General features: G+C 54.4%; 7 protein-coding genes across 7 annotated transcripts; 3 read left to right on the forward strand and 4 right to left on the reverse strand.

Moving 5' to 3' along the window:
- Positions 1 to 146: 146 nt before the first annotated feature.
- Positions 147 to 3,393, reverse strand: N7459_006490 (mRNA transport regulator MTR10; the record flags this gene model as incomplete). Its single annotated transcript, XM_056945658.1, has 7 exons — positions 147 to 235; positions 286 to 816; positions 872 to 2,578; positions 2,643 to 2,733; positions 2,789 to 3,061; positions 3,122 to 3,214; positions 3,268 to 3,393. 7 exons carry the CDS (start codon positions 3,391 to 3,393, stop codon positions 147 to 149), a joined length of 2,910 nt encoding a protein of 969 aa, XP_056797657.1.
- A 261-nt stretch (positions 3,394 to 3,654) lies between these two features.
- On the forward strand, positions 3,655 to 4,065 carry N7459_006491 (small nuclear ribonucleoprotein E; the record flags this gene model as incomplete). Its single annotated transcript, XM_056945659.1, has 3 exons — positions 3,655 to 3,777; positions 3,846 to 3,936; positions 4,016 to 4,065. 3 exons carry the CDS (start codon positions 3,655 to 3,657, stop codon positions 4,063 to 4,065), a joined length of 264 nt encoding a protein of 87 aa, XP_056797658.1.
- Positions 4,066 to 4,102: 37 nt separating this feature from the next.
- N7459_006492 (5-formyltetrahydrofolate cyclo-ligase) lies at positions 4,103 to 4,979 on the reverse strand (the record flags this gene model as incomplete). The annotated part of the gene is made up of 3 exons (XM_056945660.1): positions 4,103 to 4,218; positions 4,308 to 4,736; positions 4,808 to 4,979. The coding sequence occupies 3 exons, from the start codon at positions 4,977 to 4,979 to the stop codon at positions 4,103 to 4,105; spliced, it is 717 nt and encodes a 238-aa protein (XP_056797659.1).
- A 102-nt stretch (positions 4,980 to 5,081) lies between these two features.
- On the forward strand, positions 5,082 to 5,918 carry N7459_006493 (uncharacterized protein; the record flags this gene model as incomplete). The annotated part of the gene is made up of 4 exons (XM_056945661.1): positions 5,082 to 5,186; positions 5,246 to 5,360; positions 5,415 to 5,593; positions 5,643 to 5,918. The coding sequence occupies 4 exons, from the start codon at positions 5,082 to 5,084 to the stop codon at positions 5,916 to 5,918; spliced, it is 675 nt and encodes a 224-aa protein (XP_056797660.1).
- A 149-nt stretch (positions 5,919 to 6,067) lies between these two features.
- On the reverse strand, positions 6,068 to 6,676 carry N7459_006494 (uncharacterized protein; the record flags this gene model as incomplete). The annotated part of the gene is made up of 2 exons (XM_056945662.1): positions 6,068 to 6,470; positions 6,534 to 6,676. 2 exons carry the CDS (start codon positions 6,674 to 6,676, stop codon positions 6,068 to 6,070), a joined length of 546 nt encoding a protein of 181 aa, XP_056797661.1.
- A 305-nt stretch (positions 6,677 to 6,981) lies between these two features.
- On the forward strand, positions 6,982 to 11,286 carry N7459_006495 (putative non-repetitive nucleoporin; the record flags this gene model as incomplete). The annotated part of the gene is made up of 4 exons (XM_056945663.1): positions 6,982 to 7,258; positions 7,321 to 9,768; positions 9,831 to 10,600; positions 10,666 to 11,286. The coding sequence occupies 4 exons, from the start codon at positions 6,982 to 6,984 to the stop codon at positions 11,284 to 11,286; spliced, it is 4,116 nt and encodes a 1,371-aa protein (XP_056797662.1).
- Positions 11,287 to 11,858: 572 nt separating this feature from the next.
- N7459_006496 (TauD/TfdA dioxygenase family protein) lies at positions 11,859 to 13,096 on the reverse strand (the record flags this gene model as incomplete). Its single annotated transcript, XM_056945664.1, has 2 exons — positions 11,859 to 11,974; positions 12,082 to 13,096. The coding sequence occupies 2 exons, from the start codon at positions 13,094 to 13,096 to the stop codon at positions 11,859 to 11,861; spliced, it is 1,131 nt and encodes a 376-aa protein (XP_056797663.1).
- Between the last annotated feature and the right edge of the window lie 1,397 nt (positions 13,097 to 14,493).

Genomic DNA, 14,493 nt, shown 5'->3' on the forward strand with positions numbered 1-14,493 from the left:
TCATGCCATCGTAACACATATGGCGCGTCAAGAGGAACGAACCAACACCTGTTGTGCAAATGCTCCGGGGGGAATTTCTTTTTTTTTGCTTCCGGGCGGGGCCCTAAAAACGTCGAAGTGATAAGATGTACAGAAGATAAGTGATTTCATCCGCTGAAGCGGAACCGAGTGGCCTCGAGACGGCCTAGTCCGTCGCGCGGGGCGACATTCCGACGGCGATACGAGTTAGTGAAATCTGAACTGGTTAGTATAGTGATGATTGCAGATACGCGGAGAAGAACTAACCTTGAAGTAGGACTCGAATCTTTCGGGTCTCGCCGGATTGCACCTTGTCAGAAACATTTTTCAGCAGTCGCTCGGCCTCGCCCGGTTTCATAGATCCGGCCGGAAGCATCTGCAAAGTGTTCTGTAGCCAGGCCCCGGTCTCTTGGGGCAGCAGCTCAAACAAGGTCATCATGACACCCGAGGCATCAGGGAAGCAATCCCCGGGGAAGGTGAACATCATGCCCGTCAACACTCGCTGTGACAGGACCTGACCCTGGGATACAAGGAGAGCCTTGACGGCCTCACAAATTTCTGGTGAATTGGCGTAGGGCTCGCCCTCAGGGCTGGTAAACGCGGAAACCAGCGGTTTGTCGAAGGCAAAGCTGAATAGGTCACGGTAGTAGTGAAGAGTTGCAATTAATGGGTCGACCTGTTGGAGAGTAAGGGCGCTTAGAGCGGCTGAGAAAATGGGGACAGCCAGAGATGAGCTGATGCACTTCTTGGGATAATAGCGGACAGCATCTGACGATAGTCGGAAGAAGTCCTCGATGACTACATTAAAGTTAGTAACGTTAGTGCGACAATAGGGGAACCCTCGCTTTCTTACCATCGGGAAGATTCTCCGGGGGTAGGTCATTCAGGATCCGGAGGAACGCAATCGCTTGTTGCTCGTAGAACTGGAAGACGGCATCACTCGTAGCTTGGTCAACGTACTCAGCGCCATCGGAGAACTCGCGCACAACTGCATCGGTTGCCCAGAGGAAGCAGCCCTCACGAGAAGCCTCGAAACCATTGGCAATGCTTTGCGCCAGCGTGGGAAGCAGAGGAATCATGGCAGTCCGGTATGAAATTATCATGTAGCGCCAGCACCGGCAAACGCGCTCCAAAATAGGGGTGGAAGATGTAAAGTTCATAACTATCGTAGTCATGATGGGCAGAATTTCGCCGCAGTACTTCACAGCGGGGTTCTCCTCACCCGGGGCCACAATGGGAGTCACCACTTGAATGAAGATGGTGATCAACTGCAGGTGATCGGCAACCGCTCGCTGGCCTTCTTCGTCTTGAGCATTGTTGGCGAGGTTCATAATGCGTGCCATGATTGGGTCACAGAACATCTTGAAGGATTCATAGATCTTGTCCAGAGGCTGTACCGAGACTACAGCGGCAACACCTTCGGTGACTTCCTCCTGGCTGGTAGGCTTCAGTTTATCGAGAACCGACTCGAAGAAAGAATGCAATTGGCCAATGTGACCACCAAGGAGCTTCTGGCAATCCGTCCCAAGGAATTTGAACGCCAGCGCCGCCGCTTGGACGACCTCTTGAGACGCGTGGTGGAAACCAGAGATGACATAGTTTAACTGTGCCTCAAGGGTTTCGGGGTGCAGCGCGGTCCACTCGGTGTAACGAGCGAGCGCCATGATCGCCTGGAACCGCACCTTCTCTTGGTCCGGAATCTGCACGATCAGATTCACCAACTGGCCGAGCACCGTGTTTTCCTCCGGGTCAACCATGCGGCCCATGGCTCGCAGACCAAACAGCGGGGCTTCCAATTCCTGCCAATGCGGGACATGCTCGTTGCTGGCTCGCGACGCATATTTTCCCACCCATTCCTGAATCAATTGGTAGATCTTACCGAGGCAATCTGTCACACCGACAACGGCACAACAGTCCTTCAGCACGTCACCCATTGAATGGCGGAACTGGCGGAACTTTTCTTCTTGTTCGCGATCGCCTCCAAACAAATCGGTTTCGCCGTCTTCGGGGCTCGGGAACTCGAGGTGCTTGACCATAATGTCCACCAACTGCGAAAAAATATCTTGGAAGGCCCCGCGCGATTCTGCATATCGTTCGAGAGTGATGTACTGCTTCAGCTCGTACCAGAAGATGAATGTTAGTGAGACCGCATCACGCTCCCAATCCCGGGCACAGCACTCGAGGACAGCCTCCACGAGGCCTCGGAATTCAGCCGGGAGTCGTGCGATGAGCACCGCCCATGCCTCACCAGCCTCGGCAAACATTCGTGTAATTCCCTTGAAGGCCTCCAAGTCTTCAGCTTCGGCCATCTCGACAATCTTGGGCCGGAGAGCCATCAGTCGCGGGTATAGTGCTTGAATGATGGGGAGCGATTCATTGACATCCTTGGTGTCTCGATAGAGGGTGCACATGCAGTCAACGCCAGCATCAAACGACACATCATTATCCAGTGCCTTCAGGATTACATCCATCAAAGGCGACTCGACGATCTTGGCGGCGGGAATTTCGCGTAGCCATGAGGTAATGCAATCCAAAAGACGTGGGTTGGTTGCTGCGGTGGCTAAGAAGAATTGAAACTATTAGCATCCTCGAGGGATTCTTAATTCTGGTGGTGTGATACGCACGCGACGATTGGGCATACTGAATCAGTAGCTGCATCACCTGCTCCGCGTTATCCTCCAGCAGCTCTTTCGTTCGAGCAATCAAGTCGTCCTCCTGTTTCAATATATTAGACCAACCGAATCCTGGAAAAGGAAATAGGAGACCGCACGCTGAGGTTGATCTTGCGACCTTCTGTCACTTCTTCTGGTAGAATCTTTAAAAATTCCAGCACACAATCACCGGCACTGCTACCTAATGCCGAGCCAACTGTTGCCAGCACGTCCTTCCATGCAAGCATTTGGATCGCCAGGCTTGCCAAGCACACACATAGCTGAGTCTGAATGGGCCGTGGGCCTGATGCAAAAGCCACCAACAGATTGAGGACGGAGTCCCGCAGCGCCACCACGGATTCTGGGGGAAGCTGGTCTAAATCGAACACGATCTAGGGCGGAATTGAGTGTCAGCACGACCGCGCGCATGGAAACCAATTTGTTCAACTCACTTTTCCCTTCAATGTGGTTGCGGCAAACAGTTTCGCTTCCACTGGTACGTCGGGGGACTGTAGTAGGGCGTGCGTCGTTGTCCAGGCTTCAATCTGTTTTGAACGCGTTAGAGAGTCAATACTCACACAATGATTAGAGTTCATACGGATTTCTGGAATTTCTCAAGGAACTCATGGGCCTGGGTCTTCTCGGACCTAGGCACATTCCCTTGCATTGTCGCGACGGCCGCCAGGACGGGGGCAAATGCCTGCCCACTATCCTTGCTGGCCATATTGGTGCGGGGAGTTGATAAGGACTCAATGCTCAGAAGGTCAGAATCAGCATGCGAAACCACACACAAAGGAAAAAGAAAGGAATGAGTGAGCGGCAGGGCAGGAGAATCGCGACGGAGTGGGAGAAGGAGGAAGGTGGGATGTTGGTGCCCGTGACCGTATTGGTATTACCGGTCCAAATCACGGGACGCAGAGCTTGAACTTTCCAACTCCAAGCTGCGCGGGCTCAGTTCTGACAACCCTCGAACACTTCTCCCATCATGGCCGGCCGCAAGACATTGTTGGCTCCGATTCACTTTATCTTCAGCCTGCTGCAGAAGCGCAGCACGGTCTCCGTCTGGCTGTATGAGCAGCTGGCCTTCCGAATTGAGGGCAAGATCAGGGTAGGTCGCGTCCAGCATCGCTCCACTAGAAGCTGGGATCCCTCCAACGGCTAACAAGCGCACTATAGGGATTCGATGAGTTCATGAACCTTGTGATAGATGACGCAGTGGAGGTGCGCATGGCTACAAAGACTGAGGAGGAAAAGCGGCGGCCACTGGGTATGATCCCCTCCCACTGGGATAGCCACCGCGGAAACCTACACGCAGACAGACACTAATACGTATGCGACAATCACAGGCCAAATCCTACTGAAGGGCGACAATGTTTCCCTCATCCAGGCCGTTTGAGCTTTCATTTTACCTCTAATCCTCACATCGCCGTCGCCTACACCCTGCGGTCCAGATACCGCCCATCACCCACCACGATCGCATCGATCAGCCAGTCATGCCCGACCACGGGGACTTCATCGGCGAGCAGCTGCTCCTGGAGAGACAAGGCCACTAGCAAACGGAGTTTTAGTCATTTTTGGTGCGGGCAAGGGAAAAACAAGGGGGGTTTGATTTTGTTTTCATGGTTCTGGCTCTCTTACCAAGGAAGGGCATCTTATTGCTCCATTTAGAATATCGCGTCAGGAAATGATCATAATATCCTTTGCCATGACCCAGCCGGCGAAACCCGTGGTCGAACGCCATGCCCGGCATGACAATCAGATCCAGTCCCTCCCCCGCCATCCCATTTCGGCGGCCTGGAACCTGCGTAGGTTGGAGTGAGGGGATTCCCCATTTGTCACGCTGTAGTGAATCGAATTCCGTCATGGATTCAAGGACTAGCATGTCCATGATGGACGCCTTGTCGACCGTATGGATGTACGGGATGTACACGTTTTTGCCGCGCTGAAACGCATCTCGGACGATTTGTTGGGTTGAGAGCTCGCCATTGGGCATGGACAAGTAGACAGCGATGTTCTTCGCATTCTGGTATTCGGGAAGCGACAGGAGTTTGTTCGTGGCGACTCCAGCTGCGACGAGGTGTCAGTCAGGAAGATGGCTCGTGAGTCAAAACACATCGAATCAACGGAGGAAGGCTGACATTGGAGCGAAATCGAAGGAGCCGGCAGCTTCTGCAACGTCTCGCGCAACCGCTTGCGCAGGTCGCGCTTGGCTGCCTGGAGAGCTGTCATGGCGCGCTTGAGAACCCCGCGGGAAAGTGTGGTGAGCGAGAAGTTCCATTCCAGCGGATAAGGATAAGAGTGGATCGGCATTGCTGAGGCCGTGTTGTTTGGTCCCCACCTGAATGAAGGGATTCCCCCAGGACCTTTCTGTTCTTCTCCCTTGACCGGCCTCTCTTGCTTTTGACACGCATCATGATGTGGACTTGGACTCTGTTGGCGGCGGTCGCTGCTGCGGCGAGCGTGGACGAGCTGGTTGGCACTTGGACGACTAAATCGCGCCAGGTTCTGACTGGATCGGTATGTGATGGGCTAGCCAGCCAGACCAATAAGTACTCAACTAATAAGGGAAACACCAGGGATTCTATGATCCGCTCCACGACAAGCTGCTTGAACCGAATCTGACTGGTATCTCATACTCCTTCGACGCTAGCGGGCACTATGAGGAGGCGTTGTATCGCTCGTTGGCCAATCGTGAGTCTTGGTGGATCCGCTCCGCAGTTCGTATAGACTGATGCTTTACTATAGCGGCCGACCCATCCTGTCCCGCCGGCATCATGCAGTGGCAGCATGGATCTTACGTTGTCAATGCGGATGGGTCTCTGATCCTGCAGCCAATTGCGGTCGATGGTCGCCAACTGCTGTCGGAGCCATGCAGGCAGAAGATTGGTACATATACCCGATACAACAACACGGAACATTTCAAGGTAAAATGCTGCCCAAAGAACATGGATCAGCTTATGCTAACAGTACCAGGGCTACTCGGTCTCTCTTGATAAGTACCACGACCTTCAACGCCTCGATCTCACACAAGCCGACGGCTCGATCATGCAACCGATGTATCTTGCCTATAAGCCTCCGAAGATGCTCCCTACCACGACGCTGAATCCGGTGCCCACCCATCGAAAGCGTGATATTTCTGGCTCTGGTTTTCATCTGGCAGTCAAAGAGGAGCTGATCAATCCGGACCGGTGGTGGTGGATTGGCGTATTGATGACCTCGCTTGGGGGAGCTGCCTTCTTCTTCTCGTAATCTTCTGTTCCATCCTGGCGCAATGCAATGATGTCTTTAGCCTTCAGAAATGATGCCGAATGAAAGTTCGATCTCAAGAATGGGGAATATATCTCTATTGTAACAGTATTGTACATTGTACAAGCCGCGATTCAGCTCTCACGGGGTTCTCATGAAGAGACGGCCTTCTTCACAAGGTCTGCAACTTCCTTTCGGTCGGCGGGCTTGCCATCCAGAGCACCGCCGGGAGCAAATAGAGCCTTGAGCACCAGACCGACATTAAGTTTCGTTCCGGCCTCTTTGACGGTGGCAATCTCCTGTCCAATCGCCGCCTCCACTTCCTCGACGCTCAAGGTCTTGATTTGACCGGCGTAGCCTTCCAAGATGGACACCTGCTGATCTTCATTCTCCTTGAGATCAGCTCTGTCTGCAGCAGCAAATTGTTCTGCAGCTTCTTTAGCGGCAGCAGCTCGTTTCCGGATGAGCGATAGGAGTTGAATGTCTGTTTGGATAGGCGAGGCTGTTTTGGCAGCATTGTTGGTTTCGGAAATCAGGGCGCGCAGCACGTTAAGTCTAACCATGAAGATTACAATTAGTGCTGCTGATGATAGAAATAAAAACGTCTTCATATCTCACCTTGAAGTGTCTTTTGCTCGCATGGCCGTCTTGAGATCGGCCCGCAGAGTTCCCATCAATGGCGGCATTACGGGATTGGTCGTGGAATTCCACCTCACCAAGCGCAAAGGCACACGCGCAGAAAATCGAATTGTCTGGAACATGTTGCCAAAGTTCTCGAGTGAGCGTGGGGGGATCTCAATGCAACTGGCGGAAGAATTGGGAGCTTAAATGCTCGCCAAAGGCGGAAGATCACTGCAAGTGGCCCGTGCACCTCCAATTGTTGACTCTCGCTTTTCGCAAAGACCTTGAAACCAATCCATCCTCCCAAGCTCCGCGACATTCTTCCGCCACGACCTTGCTTTTCCGAGGTGTCTCGTCTCTCCTTTGATTTGCCTTGCAGCTGCCTTGGGTTTGCTTTCTCAGCGGGGAGCTTTTCCCTCTCCCTCTCCCCAGCTGATCCTCCGCCATGTCGTATCCGATTCTTCCCACGAACTTCTCCCCGGCGACGCCGCAGAAGGGCCCTCCCGGGGCTTACCTGGCGACCCCAGCTGTCGCTCGAACTGCGCCTACACCGTCATCAGCCGAGTTGCCAACGTCGCCGCGAACTCCGCTACCTAAGATGCCTCCAGCAGCCTCGAGGACCCAGAGCCAGACCTTGAGCACCGAGGAGCGTGGCGCAAAAACCATTAACGATACGTTGTTCCAGGAATCGCGGTACCCAGACCTGGATAGCTATTTGTCGCGTAAGTACTGCGAGGCTGATGACTTGCCCCTCGCTCAATGCTGATTTTTGTTTGTGGAACAGAGGGATTCTCGTCCGAATATGACATCCCCGGATCCCAACCATGGGCCCCCTTTCAAAAAGTCAAAATGTATAATATTCCCGACCAGATTTTCGATCAATACAACCGCGCACAAGTCTCGACGAGCATGGGTCTTTTCGCAGAGTTGAATCACGCGTGGGTGGCAATCGACAACGCGCTCTACCTTTGGGATTTCACACTCCCAAACCCTCAATTAGTCGGGTTTGAGGACCAGCCCAACAGCATCAACGCGGTGAAACTGGTTAAGCCGCGTCCGGGCGTATTTTTGCCCGCAATTACGCACTTGCTCGTGGTATCTACGACTGCTGAGGTTCTTTTGCTGGGCATGGGCTGTGAAAAGATGGCCACTGGAGGGCTACAGGTCTCGCTGTATCAGACCGGTATGGCTGTCTCTATCCGAGGATTAGACATCCACGTTTTTGCATCGTCCGACTCTACTGGCCGTATTTTCTTCGGAGGCTCATCTGACAACGACGTCTACGAGCTCACATACCAACAAGAGGAACGGTGGTTCCAAGGCCGATGTGCCAAGGTCAACCACACCAGCTCCCGACTAGCGGCATTTACCCCATCCCTGAGCTTGACGAACTTGACCCAAAGGTCGATGGAGCACGTCGAGCAGATGGTGATTGACGACAGCCGCAAACTCCTTTATACATTGTCCTCCGCTTCCACGATCCGCGTATTTCACATGGGGCCTGACGGCTCGCTTTCGCTGGGCATTACGAAACAGGCGCTGGATATCTATTCAAATATCGGACATATTATTGCATCTAACGAGACCCTGAACCCCAAAGTGAAGATTGTTTCCATCAGCCCTGTTCCCGCTGCCGAAGCTTCTCGATATCATCTGGTCGCGACCACCGCCACGGGATATCGCATCTACCTCAGTGCTACCGGTTCATACAACTGGTCCGCCGCTCCGGATGACACCAGACCCCCCACAAGCATGCAAGCCCAACATGTGAAGACTCCCCCAGTCGACAATGCGGCCGATCTTAGTCTCCCTCGATTCCAACAGACCGGTGGAAAGCTTCCGATTCAATCTCTCTCGCCTACCCGAATGGCAGCCCGATTTCCACCAGGCTACTTCTTCTGCTTCACTTGCAAGGACGCCACGCAAAAAAGCGATTCCCTATTCATTTCATCGCCTGATTCGGGCCGTGTTGTTCGCGCGCAGGAGAATGTGGCTGCCGGCAAAGCAGCCGAGTCGGCGATCTGGCTGAATTTGGGCGGCAGAGCGGAGGATATTGGGCTTTGCTCGGCTCCTCTGCCAGCTATATCCGGTGGATTCGGTAACGAGATGGCCATTCAGTTTGATCATCCAGCTGCCGAAATAGCGATCCTAACCAACACGGGGATCCATATCATCCGCCGGCGACGTCTGGTGGATATGTTCGCGGCTCTGGTGCGAGGTGGAGGGACCGGCCAGGAAGGCCTCGAAGGCGAAGTGAAAAATTTCATCCGCACATACGGCCGCAGCGAGGCCTTGGCTACTGCTCTTGCTGTTGCTTGTGGGCAGGGGGTAGAAATTTCACCCGACCAGCGACTTACGCCGATCAATGACCCTGATGTTCTAGAATTCGCTCGCAAGGTGTTTATCGAGTATGGTGGCCGGCCAACCACAAACGAAAACACCATGGACGACAGCTCCACCCCGGCGCTGGATGCTGTTGTTCCCTCGCCTCGGCATGCTGGAATTGCATTGTACATTTCTCGCCTGCTCCGGTCCATCTGGAAGAAAGAAATTGCCAAGGTGGGCAAAGGACCCAATGGCGCCTTATCCGTTTCAGCTTCGGTGACAGCGGCCACGCTGCAGACTATCCAGCATGATCTGTCAGCTCTCCAAGAGTTTTTCAAGACCAACAAGACCTTCATTGAAGGACTGAGTGGTCCCGAGGCCTTGGCTCGCGTAACAACGAAACAGGAGGAGATTTCCTTGCAGGCCGAGCACCGTGCTCTCCACTCGCTGGTTCAGCTAGTGTCGCACACCATTGAAGGTATCTCGTTTGTGCTGGTCTTATTCGACGAACGGGTTGATGAGATCGTGGCTACCCTGCCCGACGAGTCGAAGTCTCGATTCCTCCAGCTGACATTCGAGGAGCTTTTCAGCACCAGCAAGGGCCATGATATTGCCAAGGAACTGGTCAAGGGTATTGTGAACCGCAATATCGCAAAGGGGTCTAATGTCGAAACGGTGGCCGATGCGCTGCGGCGTCGGTGCGGTAGCTTCTGTAGCGCGGAAGATGTTGTTATCTTTAAAGCACAAGAGCTTCTCAAGCGTGCCACAGAGGCTGGTGCTAACTCTGAATTGGGCCGCAATCTACTGAACGAAAGTCTACAGCTCTTCAAGCAAGTGGCCGACTCTCTTCCGATGGACTACTTGGTCTCGGCCGTTGACAACTTCATTGCCAATCAGTTCTTTGCCGGTCTGTCTTTTCCAACGATATCGCTTGCTCTGTCATATTGACATAATGCTGATTGTCATCAGGTGCCATTCAACTTGCTTTGAACGTCGCTGGCCGCTCCGACAAAGCGAATCTTGCTCTCTCCTGGATCATGGATGGGCGACCCCAAGAGGTGCCAATGCCCTTCCGATGCGACACAGTACATTTGCTTACCGCAATGCAGGACACTCGGAAGGACTACTTCTCTTTCCGCAAGCAATGCTACGATCTAATCTCTAAAGTAATCGTTGCTGTGGACAGCCTAGCTGCCTCCGATCCCCGCGTTATCGATGGTCAAATGACCGTCATCGCCAAACGTCAGAACGAGGCCTATAGTGTGATTGCGGACTCAAAAGACGAGGTGTTCCTGACGAGTCTATACGACTGGTATTTGGAGCAAGGTTGGAGTGACCGCCTCTTGCAGAACCAGTCTCCCTTTGTGGTCACATACCTGGAGCGCAAGTCGACTGACGAAATCGAACACGCTGATTTGCTTTGGCGGTATTACGCACAATCCCAGCGGTACTTTGAAGCCGCCAAGGTGCAGTTCCAGCTGGCACAGAGCGCATTTGCTTTGTCGTTAAGTCGGCGTATTCAGTATCTGGGGCAAGCCCGCGCCAATGCGTCTACCTTCACTCCCGACGTGGGACGTCAATCCCGGCAGCGTCTGTTGCAAGAAATCTCCAATCTCATTGACGTGGCCAACATCCAGGATGACATCCTGCAGCGGCTGAAGGACGATGAGCGGATCCCCGCGGAGCGCAAGCCCGAGGTGCTGAAGGAAGTAGACGGCCCCGCGATGGACCTCAGCACGGTAAGTGTTCACCGATCCGACCGCCGGACCTTGGGCGTAAACCCCGAGTCGCGTGCTGACCGCAGGCCATCCCGCAGCTTTTCAATAAATACGCCGACTCGGGCAGTTATTATGACATCTGCCTGCAGATCTTTTACCTAGCCGACTACCGCAACGCTGCCGACATCAAAGCCACCTGGCAACATCTTATCCAAGATTTGCACGCCACCACGGCTGCAAAGGGCGCCTCCCGCCCCTGGGAAGTTGTGATCGAGAAGATCCGCAGCTTGGGCAGCCGGCTGCGCATGTCGGAAACGGTCTTCCCGGTCCGCGAACTAGTGCCCATTCTAGAACGCTATTCGCTGGAGCAGCACAGCGATATCGGCAGTACCCCTTGGGTTGTGAACTTGTTCTTGGAGCTGGGGATCCCGCACGAATCGCTCTACGCCGTGCTGGAGGCTATGTGGTACACCGACGAAGCCCCCTTCCAGGGGGCCAACCGCCGGTTTGTGGCCTACGATCTGTTATATTTGGTGCAGGTGTGGCTGTACGAGACGACGCGCGTGGGCGGAGCGCCCTTCGGCTCGGAATTGGTTGGCGAGCGGGTGAGCGAGACCATGATCTTGCTGCAGCAACAGGGCAGCAACAACGAGATCAAGGAGCAGGCGCTCGCCCTGCGCCGAGCGATCGCGGAGATCTTCCAGTGATTGTCGCCTTGTGTTCCCCTTTTCGCTATGCCATGTATCCCGGCTAGGCGGGCCCCGAGCCCGGTCTATGTGCGTGGATGTTTCCCATGCTGGTTTTCTGTAACTCTATTGCACCGTCGCCCGAGGCGTTCTTGTTTCTTGGGATGGTTAATGAACGGTTCGAATCTTTTGTCTCCCCCTGTTTTTGCTGTGCGGTCATCCAACAGTCGACCATGTCGATCTCCAATCTATCGACGATTTAAAAAAAAAAAAAAAATGCAAACCTTGGCAGTAAAAACCAGTTCCATACATCCACGCACGGTAACACGCACTACGATCCCTCCATCAATGCATAGATCCATAAATAAGTCGGGACTCGACTGGTCCATTATATTCCAACGATGTAAATATAAACCAAAGAAAAGAACGAAAGCATCAAGATGACATCCAGCATAGAAAGCCCAGCACGCAGTCTACAAACCCACAACCCGAAAACGCCCACGTCAAAACAAAGCACCGCGGGAAAAAGCAAAAACAAAGTCTATCGGAACTAAGAAAAAATAAGAATCATCCCACGCATCCCACCATCCGATCTACTCGTCAAACTCGTCGTACACCGGAATCGGCTTCTCACCCAGTGCGATGAGTCGGAAAATATGGCGCGCTTTCGCGCCGTAGTCTTCGTCGAGGTAATCGACAATCGCCGAGTCTGTCGGTGAAAATGGGGTTAGCCTGGTGCAGGAGTGTGATATGACAGATCTGCAAGAAGGGAAGGAAGGAAGAAAAGCAACGAAGATCAGAACTGGGGTTACTAACGGGTAGTCGAGCGGTTATCAAACATCACGATGGTGCGCGGCTGCCAGCGCACGCGGGCCTGGAAATCGTGGCCGGTGATGATGTGCTGCATGAGGAAGTCCAGCATCCAGCGGGTCTCGGGCTCCTTCATGCCGTGGATCTTGGTGATGAACTCCTGGTTGACGAAGAGGCATTTCTCGCCGGTGACGGGGTGGACGCGGACGAGCGGATGCAAGGTGTCGACGGGGTCCTTGCGGACGAGGCCGCCGACCAGGCGGGTGTGGTTGATCATCTTGGCGGAGGAGTGGACGGTCTTGAGGGTGTCGAGGAAGCCGCGCAGAGTCGGCGAGAGGCGCTTGTAGGCCATGTCGGTGGCGGAGAAGACGGTGTCGCCGCCGACGTCCGGGCCCTGGAGCAGGCCCAGCATGACGTAGCCCGGCGGCTGAATCTCGTAGCTGACATCCTGGTGCCAGAGGGTGGTGGTGGTGCGCTGCTCGAGGAAGCGGGCGATCTCGTCGCGGTTGCCGTCGCGGTGGATGACGTGGAAGGCTGGGTGGTTGCGCACCGTGCCAGACACGGGCTGGTAGTTGGGCTTGCCGAAGTAGCGCATGAATGCTTCCTGCTGCGCGGGCCCGGCGTCGATGAGGTCCTGTTCGGGGAAGGCGAGGACCTTGCGCTCCGCGATGAGCAGCGCCAGCTCGTCCTTTTGCGCGTCGTTGAGCTGGCTGAGCTGGACGCCTTCCACTATGCTGCCGAGGTTGGGCTGGATGTCATGGAGCTTCACCTCGGGCGTGAGTAGGTTGCGCTTAGTGCGGTCCTTGACGCGCAGCGCTGGGTCGTGGTACTCGAATGCGGGCAATGGATCAAACCAGATGGGATCCCAGGTGGGCAGGTACTCGGGATAGGGGGTTTTGATCTTCGATTGTTTGTCGACGTCGACATAGGGGATGTTGATGTCGTAACTAATCGGGGCCTCGGGCTTGTGGCCATTGGTGGCTCTGGCCTTGGAGCGGATGAGGGGCGCGGAAGAAGGCATTGGGGATCAGCAGCAGCAATTAATGAAAGGGACGGACAGCGGGATGAATGAAGATGAACTAGAAGAAGATAGAAATGAAGAGGTGCAAGTCGAGGGTGTTGGCAGCCAGGCTTTTTATATACATCCACGGCCGATATCGTGCGTCGCAAAGTTCCCTCGCAGAGGTATAGTTGCCCCTCCCCGACCTGCATGCGAGCTCTAGCACTAGCTTCTGCCCTCCCAGCCTCGGATGGGATACAACCAAGAGTGGTCTGTGTCCGCGCTCGCCAGACAAGCGGTCAGCAGCAGGAAACAACTCAAGCAGCGTCAACACCACATCCCGGCGTGTTCCGACCTGAGATGGTGTCGTGTCGATTAGAATTTACGGGGGTGAAAGCCCTAGGATCAGGGATCAGCCTCGAGGGAGTTTCACCGCTCCACCAGGATATCAGAAGGCGACAGCGAAGAAAGAATCAGCCTGTCCTCCCGGGCTCAACATTCCGTGTGCTCGTTTGGGAGGGGGTTTGCCTATCTCAGGTTTTTTTTTCTTTCTGCATCGATGATGTAGATGCAGGCGGGATGGCAAATGCATTATCTGCCGTGATCAGTGCATCACTGATTAGTCTGCTTCGGCCAACCGGGCATCGTGGGCGAATCGGGGAGAGAGCAAGCGACGAAGGTCTGAGTGACGTCTGTTAGATCCTGAAGTAGCTGGTGCATGAGGAATCCCATCGCCCGCAGGTACCTTCGGTACGGCGCCAAAGCAGCCTGAATCCCAATCCGAGCCGATAGCTTGTGACGAAGAGCATGTCCCGTCATAGCTCCCTAGAGCATATCCGGGCATTCGGGATTGCAGCCCGGCAGACGATGGGCTCTGCGATTGGTGGTGATGGGTCACCGAAGCCCAACCTTGGGAGTGGGATGATAAGAGTGCCGGCGCGCAGGGCTTTGGGAGCGGTCTGCCACAGCACAGATGAAGACCATCGGCCGTTCATGGAGGAATCTAGGAGACCTTGGGGGAGTGGCAAGATGCCCCCGTTCGCTCGTGCTCATCTCCCCACACCGCTTTGACGCCGCTCACTTTCAGCAAAACGCGGAGTGGAAACTAACCTCCCACACTCCCCGGAGTTCGTTGATGAACTCATCCCCCCTTCCTCGAATAAGCCGTACCTGCGACCAGCCGAATAGCCAGATTGCCGCCTTAGCGCGTGAGTTTATTATCGAGGTACTTTTCTTTGTTCTTCTCCCTAGACGCGTCCGTCTGCGCTCGCCTTCAACGACTTTTGTGGACTGGCCAGCTTGCGCGTTCCTCGCTGAACGCTACTGCATTATCAGTGGTCTACTTCTTGGACTGTTTGGTCTCAATCTTGGGCTGATCGACATAACGTGTCGCGTCGATGACTCGCCCCCATGATCCT

The sequence above is a fragment of the Penicillium hispanicum genome (genome assembly GCF_028827665.1).
Source record: "Penicillium hispanicum strain IBT 35686 chromosome Unknown utg000006l_segment0_segment0, whole genome shotgun sequence".
NCBI classification, from domain to species: Eukaryota; Fungi; Ascomycota; class Eurotiomycetes; order Eurotiales; family Aspergillaceae; genus Penicillium; species Penicillium hispanicum.